At 37.2% G+C, this 18,690-nt stretch overlaps 1 protein-coding gene across 1 annotated transcript; it reads right to left on the bottom strand.

Moving 5' to 3' along the window:
• Window positions 1–1,945: 1,945 nt before the first annotated feature.
• EMC7 (ER membrane protein complex subunit 7) lies at window positions 1,946–17,965 on the bottom strand. The gene is made up of 5 exons (XM_007087477.3): window positions 17,645–17,965; window positions 11,949–12,068; window positions 7,600–7,738; window positions 6,212–6,292; window positions 1,946–2,416 (listed from the first exon to the last, which is right to left on the bottom strand). Exons 1-5 carry the CDS (start codon window positions 17,875–17,877, stop codon window positions 2,264–2,266), a joined length of 726 nt encoding a protein of 241 aa, XP_007087539.1. The 5' UTR covers window positions 17,878–17,965; the 3' UTR covers window positions 1,946–2,263.
• Between the last annotated feature and the right edge of the window lie 725 nt (window positions 17,966–18,690).

Consider the following 18,690-nt stretch of genomic DNA (forward strand, 5'->3'; position numbering starts at 1 on the left):
CTCAGGACTTCCTGGCAAGAAACGACAACAAAGATCTGTTTTGCATAAAGTCACTACTCAGGTTTAACTTAGTAGATGTGAAAAATTTTAAAACACAAAGCTTATATTTAGGAGATATATGTAAACTGAATCTAAGAAAGGCCCTAAAGAAGAGCAAAATATTACTTTGCCTCCAAATGATGAATAACAGCAAAAAGAATCAAAGGAAGTGGGAAAAAAAGAAAAATTTGGCACTGATATATGGTTTTTGTGGATAGGAAATAATAGGACCAGGTTAGAACTACAGTGGATTTTTAGATCTTGAAAAGGAATTTACAGGTTTAATCCAAATCCTTCAATTTACAGATGAGGAAACTTAAGGCCCATTATTTTATTCATTCAACAAACATTTATTGTGTGCCTATATATACGCTCAATGCTGGAAATACAACAATGAACAAGATAAAATATGGTTCAAAGAGGGAAGTGACTTGCCCAAAGTCACAAAATGCAAGTTAGCAGCTAAACAGTCTCTTTGCACTGAACCCAATATTGTCCAATAAAATACAATAATTTCTTCACCTGTAAGCACAATAAGCATTTGACAAAGGTTCCATGCAAAGATAAGATGTTCATATACAACTGATATAATAATATTCCACAATATAAGGGATGTATATATATTATATTCAGATGGTTTTAGAATCTATGTAAAATAACCACAAACTTTCTTAATTAAGATATGAAATAATTTCCTTGAAAGTTCTTTTTAATTTTTTGGTCATTAGATATTCTATGTGCAAATTTTGACACCCCAAATTTTCAAATTTTTCAAGATGATTTCCAGTCATATAACTATGACTCTCACTATATCCTGTCTCCTTTAAATTGCAACTTTCATTCAACTAGCATTCTAATATTTAAGTTATTTTCAATAAATGAGTCCATTTCCAAAGACCTACCTAGTTCTACCATTGCCCAGTTTCCCCCCTTAATCATTCATAGCTTAACCAGTTTGGTAACTTTAGCATATAATAATACAAACACTATATGAGTTAATAAAATGTCCTGTATCAAAGCTTATGTCTTTAAAAGAAAACCTATGAACCTCATTTCAAAATGAACAATTGTACCTACTACAAAAGGGTAAATAAGAGTTTGGAATATTTTTTTGTCATTCTGGCAGACTTAATAACCTTAAGAAAGCAATAGGGGAGTTCTTTATCATAGAAGAGAATAGGAGACCTTTACTACAGTAATACTATAATAGTCTGAGTTCCTTTTTAATTAAAAACAAAAGGTATGAAATTTTTATAACTTATTGACATAAAGTTTTTGAGATAATCCTGATTGGAAAGTAGTATTTACATTCCAACAACTCTGAAAATCAATGATGAGAGAGATGAGAGGATTTAAAAGGTACCTGTGCTACACTACCAACGTTACAACATGGAGCTCTAAGGTTGATTTTCCATCCTTAGTCTCCAAAAGGCTCTCCTACTGCTGCACTTCCTTCCCCTGGCTACGCATTCCCTGTTACTATTTGGGCTTCCTCTTTCCATAATAAGCTCTGTTGAGGATAGCCACTGACATTCTTCATCTCTGAATCCCTCCTTGAAGTACAGCACATAGCTGATACTCAATGAATCCCAATGATGGCAACAAAAACTTAAAAACTGGTAACATCTACTCTAATTCATATATCCATACTCTGAAACTAACTGTAATAACACAAATTAAGACATCAGAATTTGGTTCGACCTCAAACATCAGGAAATGTTAAATGCAGGGCAGGGCTGATAATCTTCAAGGTCTGGCCATTAAAAAACCCAACAGTTCATGCTGCTCTAAAAATAGCAACCACTTCTTTTTAGATAGGAAAGATCAATTTCAAGCTTCATATAATGAAAGAACAAAGCTGTCTGGAATAAAAGAAACATCAAGTAAAGAAGAAATGACAAGATAATTCTATCTCTGGATTAAGACATTTTAATATACATAATGTATAGAACTTCATATAATTTATTAATGTCATTTTCTATAGGACACTGTAATTAATTCAGTGACATCAATATTGACCTTATACAGACACAAGATGAAAGCTGGGTTTTCTTGTGTACCAAGTACAAAACACGTGCTAAAGAATTACCACACACAACAGTTATAAGAGATCAACTTTAAGGATGACTCAAGTTTACAGTAGTTGCTTCACGGTTTTCCCTCAAGGCTTGGATGTCACCCAGTGTGGCCATGTCTGTGCAAATGCTATCTCTGGACTGTCCAACTACCTCCTTTTGCCAGCCCCACTTTTGCCTGTTTTACTGCTGCCGCTGCTCGACTTGCCAGATGATTTTGAAGAGAAGAGTCTTGTCATGAACTCAGAAACATCAGGCAGTTCATGGTTGGAATTCAGCATATTCATTGACTGTTCCATCTCCTGCAAGAAGACAAAGTACAATAATACAAAAGGCACTGGGATCCTTCAAGTCATTTAACAACTAATATTTCCATCAAGGAAGAAGAGGAATAGAACAAGTAGGAGCTACTGGTTCTCAGCAATGTTATACCCAATAGGACTTCAGAAACCATGTTTCTTTCTTTTCTTCTTTCTTTCTTTTTCTTTCTTCCTTTTCTCTTTCTTTCATTCACCTAATTTATTGTCAAGTTAACTAACATACAGTGTACATAGTGTACTCTTGGCTTTGGGAGTAGATTCCCATGATTCTTCATTTACATACAACACCCAGTGCTCATCCCAACAAATGCCTTCCTCAATGCCCATCACTCATTTTCCCCACCTCCCCAAGCCCTGCCCGCCCCCACTCCCCGCATCAACCCTCGGTTTGTTCTCTGTATTTAAGAGTCTCTTATGGTTGGCCACCCTCTCTGTTTGAAACTATTTTTCCCCTTTCCCTTCCCCCATGGTCTTCTGTTAAGTTTCTCAGGATCCACATATGAGTGAAAACATATATCTGTCTTTCTCTGACTGACTTATTTCACTTAGCATAATACCCTCTAGTTCAATCCACGTTGTTGCAAATGGCATGATTTCATTCTTTCTCATTGCTGACTGGCATTCCACTGTGTATATAAATCACATCTTTTTGATTCATTCATTCATCAGTTGATGGACATTTGGGCTCTTTTGACAATTTGGCTATTGTTGATAGCACTGCTATAAATATAAACATTGGGGTACATGTGCCCCTATGAATCAGCACACCTGTATCCTTTTAGAAACCATGTTTCATACCTCCTTTATACTACTAAGCTTTGTGATCCTTTAATAAATGTCCAATAAATCTTGCCTAGGGTTTGATTTGGCTTATGTTTTCATAAACAGTACTTTCTATTATTATATGTGACCATATTCCTGTCATCTCATTTTATGCTTTTCTTTTTTTAATTTTAGAAAGAGAAAGAGAGAGAGAGAGAGACAGAGAGAGAGAGAGAGACAGAGAGAGAGAGACACCATGAAGTGGGGAGAGGGGCAAAGGAAGAGAGAATCCTAAGCAGGTCCCATAAGTTCCATGCTCAGTGCTGAGCCTGAAATGGGGCTCAATCACATGACCCTAGGATTATGACCTGAGCCAAAATTGAGAGGTGGACACTCAACCGAGCCACCCAGGTGCCCGTTATTTTATGTTTTCTGATTAAAATGCTTTCTGGGGCGCCTGGGTGGCTCAGTTGGTTAAGCAGCCAAATTTGGCTCAGGTCATGATTTCGCAGTCCATGAGTTCAAGCCCCATGTTGGGCTCTGTGCTGACAGCTCAGAGCCTGGACCCTGCTTTGGATTCTGTGTCTCCCTCTCTCTCTGCCCCTCCTCTGCTCACTCGCTCTCTCTCTCTCTCAAAAATAAACATTAAATAATAAATAAATAAATAAATAAATAAATAAATAAAAATGCTTTCTTACTGTTTTAATGGGTGTTTTCTTTCCTTTTTAAATTTTTTTTTTTACCTTTTGAGAGAGAGAGAGAGACAGTGTGAGCACAACCAGGGGAGAGGCAAAGGGAGAGACTCTTAAGGGGGCTCGATCTCATGACTGTGAAATCATGACCTGAGCCGAAATCAAGAGTTGGACGCTTAACCTACTGGGCCACCCAGGCGCCCCTAAATGAGTGTTTTCTTAAACTCATGCTTTCTTTAAATGCATATAAATAAGAATATCAGAGGTGCCTGGGGGTTTCGGTCAGTTAAGTGGTCAACTGTTGATTTTAGCTCAGATCATGATCTCATGGTTTGTGAGTTTGAGCTCTGTGTGGGGCTCTGTGCGGGGCTCTGTGCTAATAGCACGAAAGCCTGCTTGGGATTTTCTCTCTGTCCCTCCCCTGCTCGCACTCTCTCTCTCAAATAAATAAAAAATCATTTAAAAAAAGAATATCAATCTTTAATTATATATCAAGGCTATTAGAAAAGTTCGGAAAATAACTACAGCATTTCCAACACTTAATTCCTAAGGCCCTTAGTAGTAAATCTATGAATACTACTATGGACCTTAACAGCATCTAAAGCCAGCAATAAAAATGTTACAAACAAGTCACTGGCAGGACCTCATAAGGATCTGGCACTTTTATTTTGAGGTTTTGTCCTCTCTCTATTTAGCCAACAATCAATAAAGTATTGTTCTACCTTCAACAATATTGATGTAATATATGCTACATATGAATTTTATGTAACATTCCAAAAATGAACTTAAAATAGTATTAGTTCACACATGGAAAAAATAGCAAATATTATATTATCTCTCATGTAAAGTTGGACACCACTAGGATATTAGCTTAGGCTTTCTCTCCAAAGGTAGAATTTATACATGGGTTCTCAAGAAGAATGTGCTTTTACAGATATGGACAGGAAAAGAAACATTATAAGCATAAATCAAAAATGTTAACATGCTCCCCCCGAAAAAAAAGTTAACATGCCCTCATAATCAAATATATATTGTAACAAGTCTTGAGACCCTGCAAAAATATATCATCAAATCTATGTTTTAATCTGTTCAATTCTGAAGCTCTTGAATAAAGAACTTTTTATACTGCTTACTATGTGCAAAGCACTTTGCAAGGAATGAACTTTTAATCCAATGTGACCTCTAATGTTTCCTTCTATTGATGCCACAGAGAGTTACCTGGCTTAACAGATACCAGGATTACATAGGATGTATACTTTCTGACCAACACTGAAGCAAAGATGTCAAATTTGGCAATAAGACATTATGAAATATCTTAAAACTTTCTTTAATCATGAAGCTTTTTCTGCTGTTCCAGCTTGGAATAAAATGCCTTGCCTTCTACAGAACTTAATCACCTACTACCTCAGCAAGTATTTTTATTTATTTTATGCATATCTTATTTTCCCATTTAAAACACAAATACACTCCCTCACCCATACACCCACAATCCTCTGACAGCAAGAGAAAGTATTTTATAAAGCCATGCTATTTCCTACTCTTGACTCTGAACTCATTAGCAACAGGGATGATATACAATTCATTTTTGTATCCCCAGTATCCATAACCTAAACATTGATTAATAAATGTTCATTCAGCAAAAATAAGGTGTCAACACATCAATATATTACATACAGTGGAAAAACTTAGAACTCAGGAGGTATTTGTTAATCATTTCCAGGTGGAAGAAAAACAATGGTTTAAAAAAAATTCTGAAGATTTTATGGAAGCCAGTATTTCAGAGACACAAAGTAGTGGCACTAAATTTGAAGCATCTTATTTGGCAATCCTCTGCCCATTGCCAAACCAGTATAATTTGGGGGTAAAGAGTCTGGAAGTCGCTATTCTATTTTCTTCCCTTGGTTATCCAAATTTGTGTGCGTGTGTGTCTGAACACATAAACTAAATGTGTACTCTGAAGAGTTTTGTAAAGTAAAGGTAAATTGTAAGAAGCTATCATTTTGCAAACTATTTGGATTGGACTACCAGGATTATTATGCATTTCAACTATTTAACAAGTGAGGCACAAAGAGAGCAGTACTAAGCAGTGTTTTAGCTGTACGAAGAGACCCAGGCTTTTATCAGGCAGAACCAACTGAATTTATCTGGTCCAATGGAAACAACTAACTAATACCAGGAACATAATACTGTATTAATACAACCTCTGAATGAATTTGGCTTGGGAATTAGGATAAAGCTAAAAAACCAAAGCCATTCAGCCACAGTGAATGATTCAGGCATTGGAATATGGTTCAAAAATTCACAGTGGGGGCAATCACCTTACCCGTCTCATGTCAGGATCACTTGTGTTGACCACTTTGGGCAGAAGCACAAATATCAATAATGGAAGAACCATCATCATAACCTATGGAAGAAAAAAAGAAATCCAGAAAATGTTTTTCCCCTTTAACGGCAGAATAAAATCTGCATTTAACAACCCATGATGAAATTAAAGATTCATATGTTATATATAGAATAAACCTAGCAGCACCACCTCAAATCTACTCATTCAGCCTGTATGATACAGGCGCTAATCAATGTCTGACTACTATAGAGAAGAGCCTTATCTATGTGGATTTGGAATTTATAGACACCTCGCTTTATATTTGTGCTTACAGTTTTAACACAAACCATTTGCAAACGTAACTATCTATTCACTTTCTTCAATCTGCAGTCTGGCATTGGGAATAGCGACCCAGCTGGTCTCTTTCCAGATGACTTTATGGTTCTTGAAGAAAATATTATATTGCCCGTTTAATGTACATTCTCTCAAGACTGCAATATAGTACTAGGTGACTAGTTTTGAAAAATGACCTAGAAGCTTCAGCACTGTATATGTTTCCATGAATTTCAGAAATGAGAACATGGAATCTATTTCTCAATAAACTTTGGAACCTCATTGCTGGTTTCTCCTATCCACTCTACCTTCCTGCTTCTTTACTCCTGATAGCAGATTCTAGGTACTATTTATTCCTCTCAAAAAATGTACAGTCCCCAAATATTCCTGTTTGTGATCTAAATAGCCATCAGCAAGGACTATGATCACCACTTAGACAATTACAAGATAATAATTCAACTTCCAGAAGCAGGAAAAAAAAGTCAATTTGTTTCTAAAGAATGTATTCTATTAGTGATTTATTATTAATGGATACCATAACATCATTTTCATACCAGGGATTTAGTATATGTGCTGCCGAAGCGAGCACTTCATACCAGGGATTTAAATTACCACAGAAAAAATTCTCTGTTTACCACACATGTGAAAAAAGGAGAAAGACTCTTACTCAAGCCATCAATAGTAGCTGATTAATAAATGATGGCACATTCATCAGTGGACTTACATGCAGGTAGTATGAAGGATGAGACTGCTAACTCCATGGGACTTACCACATACTCTTATTCCATTTAAATTTTAAAACATTTCATCATAAATAAGTATTTATCCCATTTCTGTTGCACATTTCAATATCAAATCTATTGTGCAATTCTCACCATATTCTTTTCATTAGTATTCCTAAAGCTACTATTTTTATGAAATCAATAAACTTCACAATTATCCTTTCATCTAACAATCTGACCTCAGCTTTCTTTCTCAGAGGGGCTAGAAATTTTCAAATTCCTAGATTCAAATTAGAGATTTGTAAAGATGTTTAACTGTAGCCTGATACATACCATTGGGTTCATTAGAAAGTCTGTCCAGCCCCACGATTCCCTTTTAATAAAGTAAGAAGGTGGGCCTGAAGATTTCATTTGGAGAGGATAGGGAAGTCTGACCACTTCTGATGTTTTGATGTAATTCACATATCTTGCTCTGATGAAGCAACATGAAAAAAGCATCAGTAATTTTATCAGAAACATTACTAGTTAAAAGAACTGCTTATATTAACAATGCCTTATAATTACCTTTAAAATTACCATTTTTCTAAAATGCTTTGGCATCTAAACTTTTGATCTTAAAAATTGGATTAAAGTAGCTTTATCTGTATTTCTAAAATATTTAGCAAAATGTAGAGAGAGAGAGAGACTTAGTTTCTAGCTGTAACTCTTGTTATTACCTAGTCCTGTGGGGCTAGACAAGTTCTTCTCTGGATATATCAAAAGCTCTTTTAGAATTCTTCTAACTCTAAAGCTCTTTGATTATATTTAGTAATAAATTAATTTTGTTATAAATATACAAAAATGTTGTATTTTATTTCTTTGGCTGTCTGAGATATGCATTAATGAGCACACCCAATTTTTAAGTCTAAAATTTTGCAGAAAAAAAATTATGATTTAAGAAAGTCCTGCAAAAGTACCATAGGTAACACTACATTTTCACCAGAGATGTCACTAATTTTAATCGAAACTCTCAACATGTTCATACATGTTCCAGTCTACTTTTTGAAAACTACCTCCTCTTTTCTCTCTCATTTCCTCCCTGAACTTCTATTTGACACCAGTTAGAACTTTTTCTTTCTTTCTTTTTTTAAATTTTTGGCAGAGCACAAGCAGGGGAGGGGAGGGGGGAGACCAGATCCAAAGCCAGCTCTGAGCTGACAGGCTGACAGCCTGACAGCAGCAAGCCCAATGTGGAGCTCAAACTCACGAACCGTGAGTTCATGACCTGAGCCAAAGTCGGACACTCAACTGAGCCACCTAGGTGCCTCTAGACCTTTTCATTTTTTACTCTGCATCTTGTTAAATTCTTTCACAGTGCCCATTCCTTTATGTGTACTGTATTCTGGGTAACTTTTTTCCTATCTGTCTTCCAGTTCACCAAACCTCTGTTCAGTTGTTTAACATATGCATTGAATTTTGTATTCCAAAGCCTGTATTTATTGTAGAAGTTCTATTTTATTCTTTTTCAAATATCAATGGTCTGTTTTTGTAGTATCTTACTCTTACAACAATAGATCTTTTATTTGTTTAGGCATTTTAAATATACTTTAAACTATTTCATAGTCCATATCCAATAATCCTATTATTTAAGGTTCTTATATATCTAATTCATCTGCTGACTCAATGTACATTGTTTTCTTGGGTATTTGATAACTTTATTTATGTGTGGGCCTGAAAAGAGAATATCTCCCTACAGAGAGTTTATGCATTTGTCTTCACCAGGAGTTCAGGATTATGACCAGGGATGATCTTGTTAATTGCACAGCTTGAAAGTTTCTGGATCATGCAGGAAGTAATAAGTTCACACCCCAAATTTCAGTGAGGGAGGACTGTGACTATCAAATTTCAGGAGAGATTTTCCCCTTCAAAAGGCCAGGGCTAGATTGGGAGACTAGTGGATTTTAATGCCAAGAGTCAAAGGGGGAATCGAGTCTTAGATCTAATTCTCGCCCAAAGCAAGCCTAAGGCTTACCTCTTACCTACATACTGCTAATAAAATCTAAGCATTTTGGTTAGAATATCAAAACCCCCAGGTAGGAAAGTGGTTTATGGTTTGTCCCCCAGGGATTTCCCTTGCTCTTCTGGGAGCTATATATTTAAAAGGAAATGTCTGTCATGTTACCATGCATGCTTACAAAATATTGGTCAAGAATATGAGGATTTTATATGAATCCCACTCTGCTCTCCATTTTGTTCCACCCCCAATTATTAAAATGATAAGAGCCTCGTTTTTTTACCTATGCTTCAGGCATCCAATCATCAGGAATGGAACTGAGAATATGAATCCCACTGCTGCAACCAGTCCTTAAATGCTAAAGCAGGAAGTACTCTTTACCCAAAGCAAAAAGCAAAAAACTTTATATACAGAAAAATATTTCTATTTGCTTAAACTACTTAATGCAAAATTCAGAGCAAAAGTAAATAAAAATTATAGGTGTTAACAGACAAATATCCCCTTTTAACAACTCATTTCCTCCAGTACTGTTTTCAATATTAAAAAAAAAAACTTAAATGTGTATATAAGCATAGTGCAATCAACACACCCACCCATCTCCAAGCTTCCAATTCTAAAATATATACAAAGTCATAAGTCCTTTAAAGTTTAAATTTAACATTAGAATTTTACCTATATATTTCCTTAAAAATCTTTATGCCTTTAAGACATGAGAAATTTGATACCTAATAAGGTTCATCTACTCTGAAACAATTCATTTATTCTATCAAAAGATATTTATAAACATATTTACAAGACATTACCTTCAGTTCAAGCTTCACCCTTGCTCTAAATAGCCAACAGCAAGAAATACGATTAGAATTTGGACAAACTAGACTATTCTAAGACAACAATTTAACTTCAAATAGGGGGAAAGTAATTTGTTTTTAAAGAATGTATTCTTAGTGGCATCATTAGTTTCATGATAATGTCAAGAATTTAAATTACTACCAAATAATCATCTCTGTTCACCACACATGTTAAAAGAGGAGAAAGAAAACCCTACCTGTCCATTAATGGGCATCAGCATCAATGGACTAATATTCAGCTGATATAAAGGATGAGACAGTTCTACGTGTGGCTCACTCTATGTGAACTATACCATATTTACATATTATACTTTTCAAACTTTCAATGTCCATAAAAAACCAAAAAAAGGCAAAGAAAGAAGAAAACATTTTAGGCATAAACATTAATGCCAATGTAAATATTATGGTACTAACTGAACATATCTCTATTAGATCAGCTCAACTTGGAGTCTCTACAAATCAACCTAAATATTTTTGGAACATATACCAAAAAGGTCAGTCATAAAACAGAGTTCCTCGAACCCCAAAATTATTTTTGCCTTTGCGAGACCTGTGCTTTATTACTGCAACAAAGAGTTATTTTGCAAAGAAAAGACATAACCACTCAAAATTCTTTCATATTTGTCATCATACTTCAATAAAGCTAGAAAAAAAAAGCAAATAAATAAAATTGTTTCATATATTTCCTGGTCATTAGGCCAAAGAGACAACTACTGGCATGGGACAATAAAAAAAAAATAAACCAATAAACTGGAGTTACAACAGAAGGAATCTGAACACTGTGGACATCTATACAACGGATTCCAACTGCAAATGGATTTGTGGTATTCCACACACAGCCTGAATTTGTCCAGCATTCTTTTCTCCTCAACTTCAAAGCATGTGTTCATCTACTTAGAAATTCTGAAATTTTTTCCTAGTCTGCCAGCCTCTGATACTGCCCTTTCTTCTCTTCTTATCATGATCCTCACGTAGATATAAACTTACAATATAATCAGTTTTCTCAAATAAAACCAAATTTCCACTGCACACTAAATATTTCAGAAAGAACGAACTGTAGAAATTTCTAGATCAATACAACTATTACATAGGTATTAAGGGTATTATGAAAATATCCCAATGAGAAACAGGGGACGATTAATATTTCTAATTTAGAAAAGTTAAATTATTTCCCACTTTAGGAATCCCATTTCAATTACAACTTCTATAGGGCTTTTGCTCTCATAGTAGGTAATCTTGCCTCTTCTCTATATACTCATATAAAGGAGCTTTAAAATAAATTTTAAAGCAGAGAAGGAGGAAGTTCAACTTTATAATATTATCAATGCACAGATTAAAACAATATAAGGAGGGCACCTGGGTGGCTCAGTCGTTAAGTATCTGACTTCATTCAGCTCAGGTCACGATCTCATAGTTTGTGAGTTTGAGTCCCAATCAGGTGAGCCTGCTTCAGGTGAACACCAGCCCCCGCTTTGGGTAAAAGCCGCTTTTCTCTCTCTCTCTCCCCCACCCCTCTCTCTGCCCCTCATGGGATTCTCTCTCTCTCTCTCTGCCTCTTGCTCACTTGCATCCTCTCTCTCAAAACACACACACACACACACACACACACACACACACACACACACACACACGCACACACACATCAATATAAGGATATTTTAGGGGGAACAGAGTGAGAAAAATTTTTAAATTAAAAACAATATAAGGATATTTTAATTGTTTTAAGGAATACCTGTAGTTTAAATGAGAAAACTTTTCAATCCTAACTATAAAATCCAAAAGGAATATAGGAGGTATTCAGTAGTCTATCCTTTAGTAAAAACTACATCAGGTACCCTTACCTCATTTTTCCTTTTGAAGTGATATCCACTCGGACAGGATCAAACCTGTAAGCTGGAGATATAACTTCTACTACATAAGATCCAGAAGGTATATCATGAACCACAAAACTCCCATCTGTCCTAGAAAAATGAAAATCGTATTTAGACACTTTGGATCAATAGCTTGTATTCTTCTTTTAAATCATGTTAACTCCTAAATCAACTCCGCCCAAAATGATGTTCAGAGCAATTAGCAAAAGAAAAAACAAACAAACAAAACCCCACAAAAAACTGGCAAGAATTGTCCCTACACTTCAGCTTCCATAATCACACTGCCAGACTTCTGAAAATAGCCCAGAGCACTCCACAGGAGCAGAGAATCCTGACATAGAAAATACTTCTAATTCCTTCTATGAGACAGTGATATAACAGGAACACAGTTCCAATTCTGAAGCCATATCTTCATTCAAGGGAAATTACCACTTTACATTATTACTACAGTATTAGGGTTCCCATTTTGCAATACCCTGCAACAACTTCTTAATTAAAAAAAAATGGCTGGCACAAAAACAGATACTCAGATCAAAGGAACAGAATAGAAAACCCAGAAATGGACCCACAAACTCATCTTTGACAAACCAGGAAACAATAGCCAATGGAATAAAGACAGTCTCTTCCAGCAACTGGTGTTGGGAAAACTGGACACAGACATGCAGAAAAATGAACGTGAACCACTTTCTTACAGCACACACAAAAATAAACTCAAAATGGATGAGAGACCTAAATGTAAGACAGGAAGCCATCAAAATCCTCAAGGAGAAAGCAGGCAAAAATCTCTTTGACCTCAGCCGCAGCAACTTTACTCAACACGTCTCCAGAGGCAAGGGAAACAAAAGCAAAAATGAACTACTGGGACCTCATCAAAATAAGAAAGCTTCTGCACAGCGAAGGAAACAATCTGCAAAACTAAAAGGCAACTGACGGAATAGGAGAAGATATTTTCAAATGACACATCAGATGAAGGGTTAGTATCCAAAATCTATAAAGAACTTATCAAACTCAACACCCAAAACCCAAATAATCCAGTGAAGAAATGGGCAAAAGACATGTATAGACACTTCTCCAAAGAAGACATCCAGATGGCCAACCGACACACGAAAAAATGTTCAACATCACTCATCATCAGGGAAATAGAAATCAAAACCACAATGAGATACCACCTCACACCTGTCAGAATGGCAAACATTATCAACTCAGTCAACAACAGATGTTGGTGAGGATGCAGAGAAAGAGGATCTCTTTTGCATTGCTGGTGGGAATGCAAGCTGGTGCAGCCACTCTGGAAAATGGTATGGAGGTTCCTCAAAAAATTAAAATAGAACTACCCTACGACCCAGCAATTGCACTACTAGGTATTTACCCAAGGGATACATGTGTGCTGTTTTGAAGGGGCACATGCACCCCAATGTTTACAGCAGCACTATCAACAATAGTCAATGTATGGAAAGAGCCCAAATGTCCATTGATAGATCAATGGACAAAGAAGATGTGGTATATATATACATATACAATGGAGTATTACTCAACAATCAAAAAGAATGAAATCCTGCTATCTGCAACTATGTGGATGGAACTAGAGGGTATTATGCTAAGCGAAATCAGCCAGTCAGAGAAAGATAAATATCATAGGACTTCATTCATATGAGAAATTTAAGATATAAAACAGATGAACATAAGGGAAAGAAGCAAAAACAATACGAAAACAGGGAGGGGGACAAAACATAAAAGACTCTTAAATATGGAGAACAGAGAGTTACTGGAGGGGTTGTGGGAGGCGGGGTGGGCTAAATGGGTAAGGGGCATTAAGGAATCTACTCCTGAAATCACTGTTGCACTATATGCTAACGTGGACGTATATTAAACAATAAATTAATTGATTTTTAAAAATAAATGGCTTTTTTTTCTAGTTTTTGTTTGCATTTTGTTGTCTTTCTTTCTAAAAAATGGGGTATTAAGTACCATTTGTTCCACTTGTTACAAATAGCTCCCATCTACTTTGGTTACTTTAGTTTGGATATATAAAAGTCTAACAGGGGCGCCTGGGTGGCTCAGTTGGTTAAGCGGCCGACTTCGGCTCAGGTCATGATCTCGCAGTCCATGAGTTCGAGCCCCGCATCGGGCTCTGTGCTGACAGCTCAGAGCCTGGAGCCTGTTTCAGATTCTGTGTCTCCTTCTCTCTGACCCTCCCCTGTTCATGCTCTGTCTCTCCCTGTCTCAAAAATAAATAAAACGTTAAAAAAAAATGTTTTTTAAAAAAGTCTAACATGTTTATGTAGTTAAAACCACCTGCCTTTTCCTTAATGATTTCTTCTAAGTCTTCTAGACTTAGAAAACCATTCCATCAAGAGCTGATAATTTCAGGTTCATAGATCAAAATTAACTTGTTTTGATAATGAAAACTGACATTCTGAGGAAAAAGAAGTTTCTGTTTTAGGAAACAAATGATCCTAAAAGGATTGGCTTTATCAGATAATTCTCAGCATAATATATTAAATAATCTTTCTTAAATCATTAGACTCTCTCAAAGCTAAAGCAGTAATTGATTCTGCAACATGCACAATATTTACTAAAATGTAAGAGGAAAACATATTCCTTGCTACTTCAAAACACAAACTAAACTAAAACAGAATCGAAATAAAGACACCAGCCTGCTTGAGAATCTCAGTCGGTTAAGCGTCCAACTCTTGATTTTAGTTCATGTCATGATCTCACAGTTTGTGGGATCAAGCCCCTCGTCGGGCTCTGTGCTGATATTGTGGAGCCTGCTTGGGATTCTCTTTCTCTCTGCCCCTCCCCCACTCTCTCTCAAATAAATAAACATAAAAAAAAAGTAAAACATCAAGTTCACTTATTACTGGGCTGGATGTCTTTCATTTGCCCTTCGGACCCACTCTCCACCCTTCTCTTTGCAGACTGGAGGAAGGAAAGAAAGAACATGAGCTTAGCGTATTTTTCCCCAGCTTTCTCCCTGAGAAGCCACCTGTGACTTGTTTTGTCAAGTGACACTGCTCCTCTCAAGGCAGTCCTTTCTTCTACGTCCCAGTAAACTTTACTTCCCCTACATCCTTCAAGCTCAGAGGTGATAATAGCCTTGAGGCTGTAAACTCTAGAGTACTGTAAAATCTGGTTTCCCTACACCACGACTATACTGTTTAATCCTTTCATTCGACTTTCCTGGAATTATTCTAATTTGAGTGTATCTTCTGCTTCTTCACAGGACCCTCAGTGAACAAAATTTCAAAGCATTTTTCTAGGTCCAGAAAAAATTAATTAAAGCAATGACTGTGCAATGCAAATAACAGAACTGCCCAAAGGAAAAAGCAAATCTATTTTTCAACCTACAGTAAATATTTTACTTTAGAAAGATAATATACAAATTTTATAATGAAATTTTAAAACTTGGTTTTACAAATGGACTCTGCAATATGTAAGCCTTGTTGGATCCTGATTTAAAGAATACATAAAAGCATTTTTCAGATAAATGAACGAGGTATTAGATGAAGTTATAGCATTATTATTTACTTTATTAAATCAGTAATAGTATTGTGGGGTTTTTTTCAAGCCCTTATCTTTTAGAGACACATAATTATGTTTTTTCACGTGAAATTATATGATGTTTAGGGTCATATTTAAATATTCCAGGGAAAAAAATTAAGTACAGAGGAGACACTAAAAAAAAATGGTAGACTGGGATGGGTACCTAAGTATTCACTAAACTACTGTTTATTTTAGCGTATGCCTGCAATTTTCCATAATAAAAAGTTCCAAAAAAGTATCGTGCAGAATTTTACTATGTCAAAAAACTGAAAACTACCTAAATGACCCCAAAAAGAAGATGTCTAAATAGATTATGATTTATGTACACAGTGATGAGAGCAAGAAGTGGCACGAAGCATCCTCAGTCAAAACTCCCCTCATCTCCATTAGCCAAGACCGATGCCACCTCCCACAAACATAAAACTGCATGCTAGTTATGCATAACACGTACAAGAAAAATTACCTATCCCTCTTTGGACAAGTTTCCCACCATAAGCTCCTCACATTAATTTTAAGCTTTCTACATACAAATGGAAGAACATGAAATGGTATCAGAAGCTGCTCACAAAATATTAACCGGAAAAAAAAAAAAAACAGTTACAAAGTACTATATATTTTACTATTAAAAACAGGTCATATGATTACAAAAAGACTGCAAAATATACAACAAAATGTTAAGGCTTGCTACCCCTAACTTGTTATGTTTTCTTCAATAAACAGAATATTTATACATATTTTAATTTTTTTTAAGTAGGTTTCAAGCCCAGTGTGAAGCCCAATGCCAGGCTTGAACTAAAAAAACATAAGATCAAGACCTGAGCTGAGATCAAGAGTCCAAGCCTTAACCAACTGAGCCACCCAGGTGCCACAGCATACACATTATTTTAAAATTAAAAAAAAAATTTTATGGTTTTTAAAGTAATTATATACTGCAGAAAAGAGAAGCCAAATGGTCAACTTAGGCTAGTTTTCCAAGGCTTAAGAGAGTATTTTCATTAAAACATCATTACTTAGGGCAAACTCTAAAGAATACCAGATTCGCAAAGACAAATAGCATCAAAATACTGATTGTAACCTTGTTGTCATTATCTATTAATCTGGGATTCAAATTCTCATTCAACAGCACCTGGATGATCTGAATATCTGCAAATCAGATTTAGAAGTGTCCACATTTAAGTTGTCTGGGTTTCAAATATCATTTGCTGGTGGACAAACCTATCAGAGAAACATTTCCTTTCCTAAAAATTTTCTTTCAGTTTGTAGTTTCACCTCCCAAGAAGCGATTGAAAGATACAAAACATCACATTTGTGCCTAAACATCTGAAAAGCAGGCTGCTGCAAAACTAGAGTGCTAATAAATTCACCAGGTCCTTTAATATAGGCTGAAATCCTATTCTGCTAATAGCTAGAAAAGACAGAAGCTTATAAGCAAATGTAGAGAAACCCCAGTCTCACATAAATACCAGCAAGTGTAATGTTGCAAATCCCTCGATGAATTCAACTGTAAAAAAAAGAACAACAATCCCACCTCCAGGCAAAAAAAAAACGGTGCTTTGATTAGGGACTTCAGGGCCCATTAATTTGAGAAGCGGCAACGTTAGCCTCCCATCTATGCCATCATAGAAGTCCCTTTGGGCTTTGAGAATTCCCACTTGTTTTTAGCATCTTTCTACACAAATCAAGCTGCCAAAAGACTGAAACGAATGCAAAAAAAAAAAAAAAAAAAAAAGGCCAGATTCCATGGAAGCTAGATGAGATGCAAAGAATTCAGCATGAGACAAACAAGGGGCCCACCTGTCCCCAGTGCCCAAGAGAGGTCGACCCCGTATGTGGCAAAAATGGAATTGAAGAAAACTGACCCCACTGCGCTGGCCCGGGGGCAAGCACCTGCCATCCTCATTTCCGAGGTCCAGGGAGTGGAGTGAGGGGGAAACGGGGGGGGGGGGGGAAGCGTCGGGCTGCCCCCCCCCCCCAAGGTCTCCCAGCACACACCGCTAACGGCGCCCGCCCCTTCACCCTCCGACAGCGACGTCGTCAGCTCCTGACACCTGGCTCTCCTAGAGGGAATTCCCTTCCGGCTTCCACGCCAACCTCTTTCCCGCTGCCCACAGGATGCTCACTTAAGGAACCCGACGTGCTCTTCTCCGTCTACCAGCACTCGGGCTGCCGAGATCCAATCCTGGGGCTTCACCCCTGGAACAACCGCACGTCCCTCAATCTTGAAGCGATCTCCTATGCCGACCCCAATCCCTCCTGACCCATCGGCCGTAGCCCCAGGCAGCTCCGAGCTCTGGGTATCCCCTGATAGCAACAGCAGAAGGACGAAAAAGAAGCCCCACAGAATGGCCGCCATGACAGCGGCTCTCAGCGACCAGACCGGCCCCGGAAGCCTTCCCAGTCTCACAGTCGTCGCCGCCGCGGCCCGATGTCGTCATCACTGCGCGCCGGGTCTTGGCGCGAGCTGTGGGCTCAAACCCGAGGGAAGGACTCTTGGGCCAATCGCTTTGCGAGGCGGAAATGAGGCAAGGTACTTCCGCGAACTCCCCGCGCTCGAGATTGGAATGCGGTCTGAGGAAAGTGTCAAGTGCCTGGGAAAGGGGGGCCCCCCACAAAGTGAAAGTGGTGAAGTGTGTTGCTGTGGCAGCCGGGGTCGCGCTGGAGTAAAAGACGTTAAGACTGAAAGCGACGACGATCTGAAGTAGTGTCTGCAAATGAGGCCCTGGCTCTGGAGAAACAGGCCCAGAAGAGAGCGTTTAAAAAAGTTCTAAAAAGGGGCGCCTGGGTGGCTCAGTCAGTTAACCATCCAACTTTGGCTCAGGTCTTGATCTCAGAGTTCCTGAGTTTGAGCCCTGCCTCCGACTCTATGTTGTCAGCTCAGAGGCTGAACATGATTGGACTTCTGTGTCTCCCTCTCTCTCTGCCCCTCCCCTGCTCGCGCTCTCTCTCCCTCAAAACTCAATAAACATTTAAAATGTATACATATTAAAAAATATTTTTTTAAAAGTTCTAAAAAAAAAAAAGAAGAAATTCTAGAGATTCCCTAAGACGTGTGAGATGAAGTCTCCCATTTGTATGTTTAAAGGAGATAATGTTTCGGCATAGAAAACAGCTAGAAAAATACGTGAACTATTTGCTAAGGGTTGCCTCTGGTGAAAAAGCAAGAGTT

This window comes from Panthera tigris, chromosome B3 (assembly GCF_018350195.1).
Source record: "Panthera tigris isolate Pti1 chromosome B3, P.tigris_Pti1_mat1.1, whole genome shotgun sequence".
NCBI lineage: Eukaryota > Metazoa > Chordata > Mammalia > Carnivora > Felidae > Panthera > Panthera tigris.

What these genes read in the sequence shown, in the direction of transcription:
- EMC7 (XM_007087477.3), bottom strand. Translation starts at nt 17,877, where the DNA reads ATGGCGGCCATTCTGTGGGGCTTCTTTTTCGTCCTTCTGCTGTTGCTA. An exon ending in GAGCACGTCGGGTTCCTTAA is followed by an intron (nt 12,069 to 17,644) that starts GTGAGCATCCTG and finishes TCATTTTTCTAG; the next exon opens with GACAGATGGGAGTTTTGTGG. An exon ending in ACTTTCTAATGAACCCAATG is followed by an intron (nt 6,293 to 7,599) that starts GTATGTATCAGG and finishes TTTCTTCCATAG; the next exon opens with GTTATGATGATGGTTCTTCC.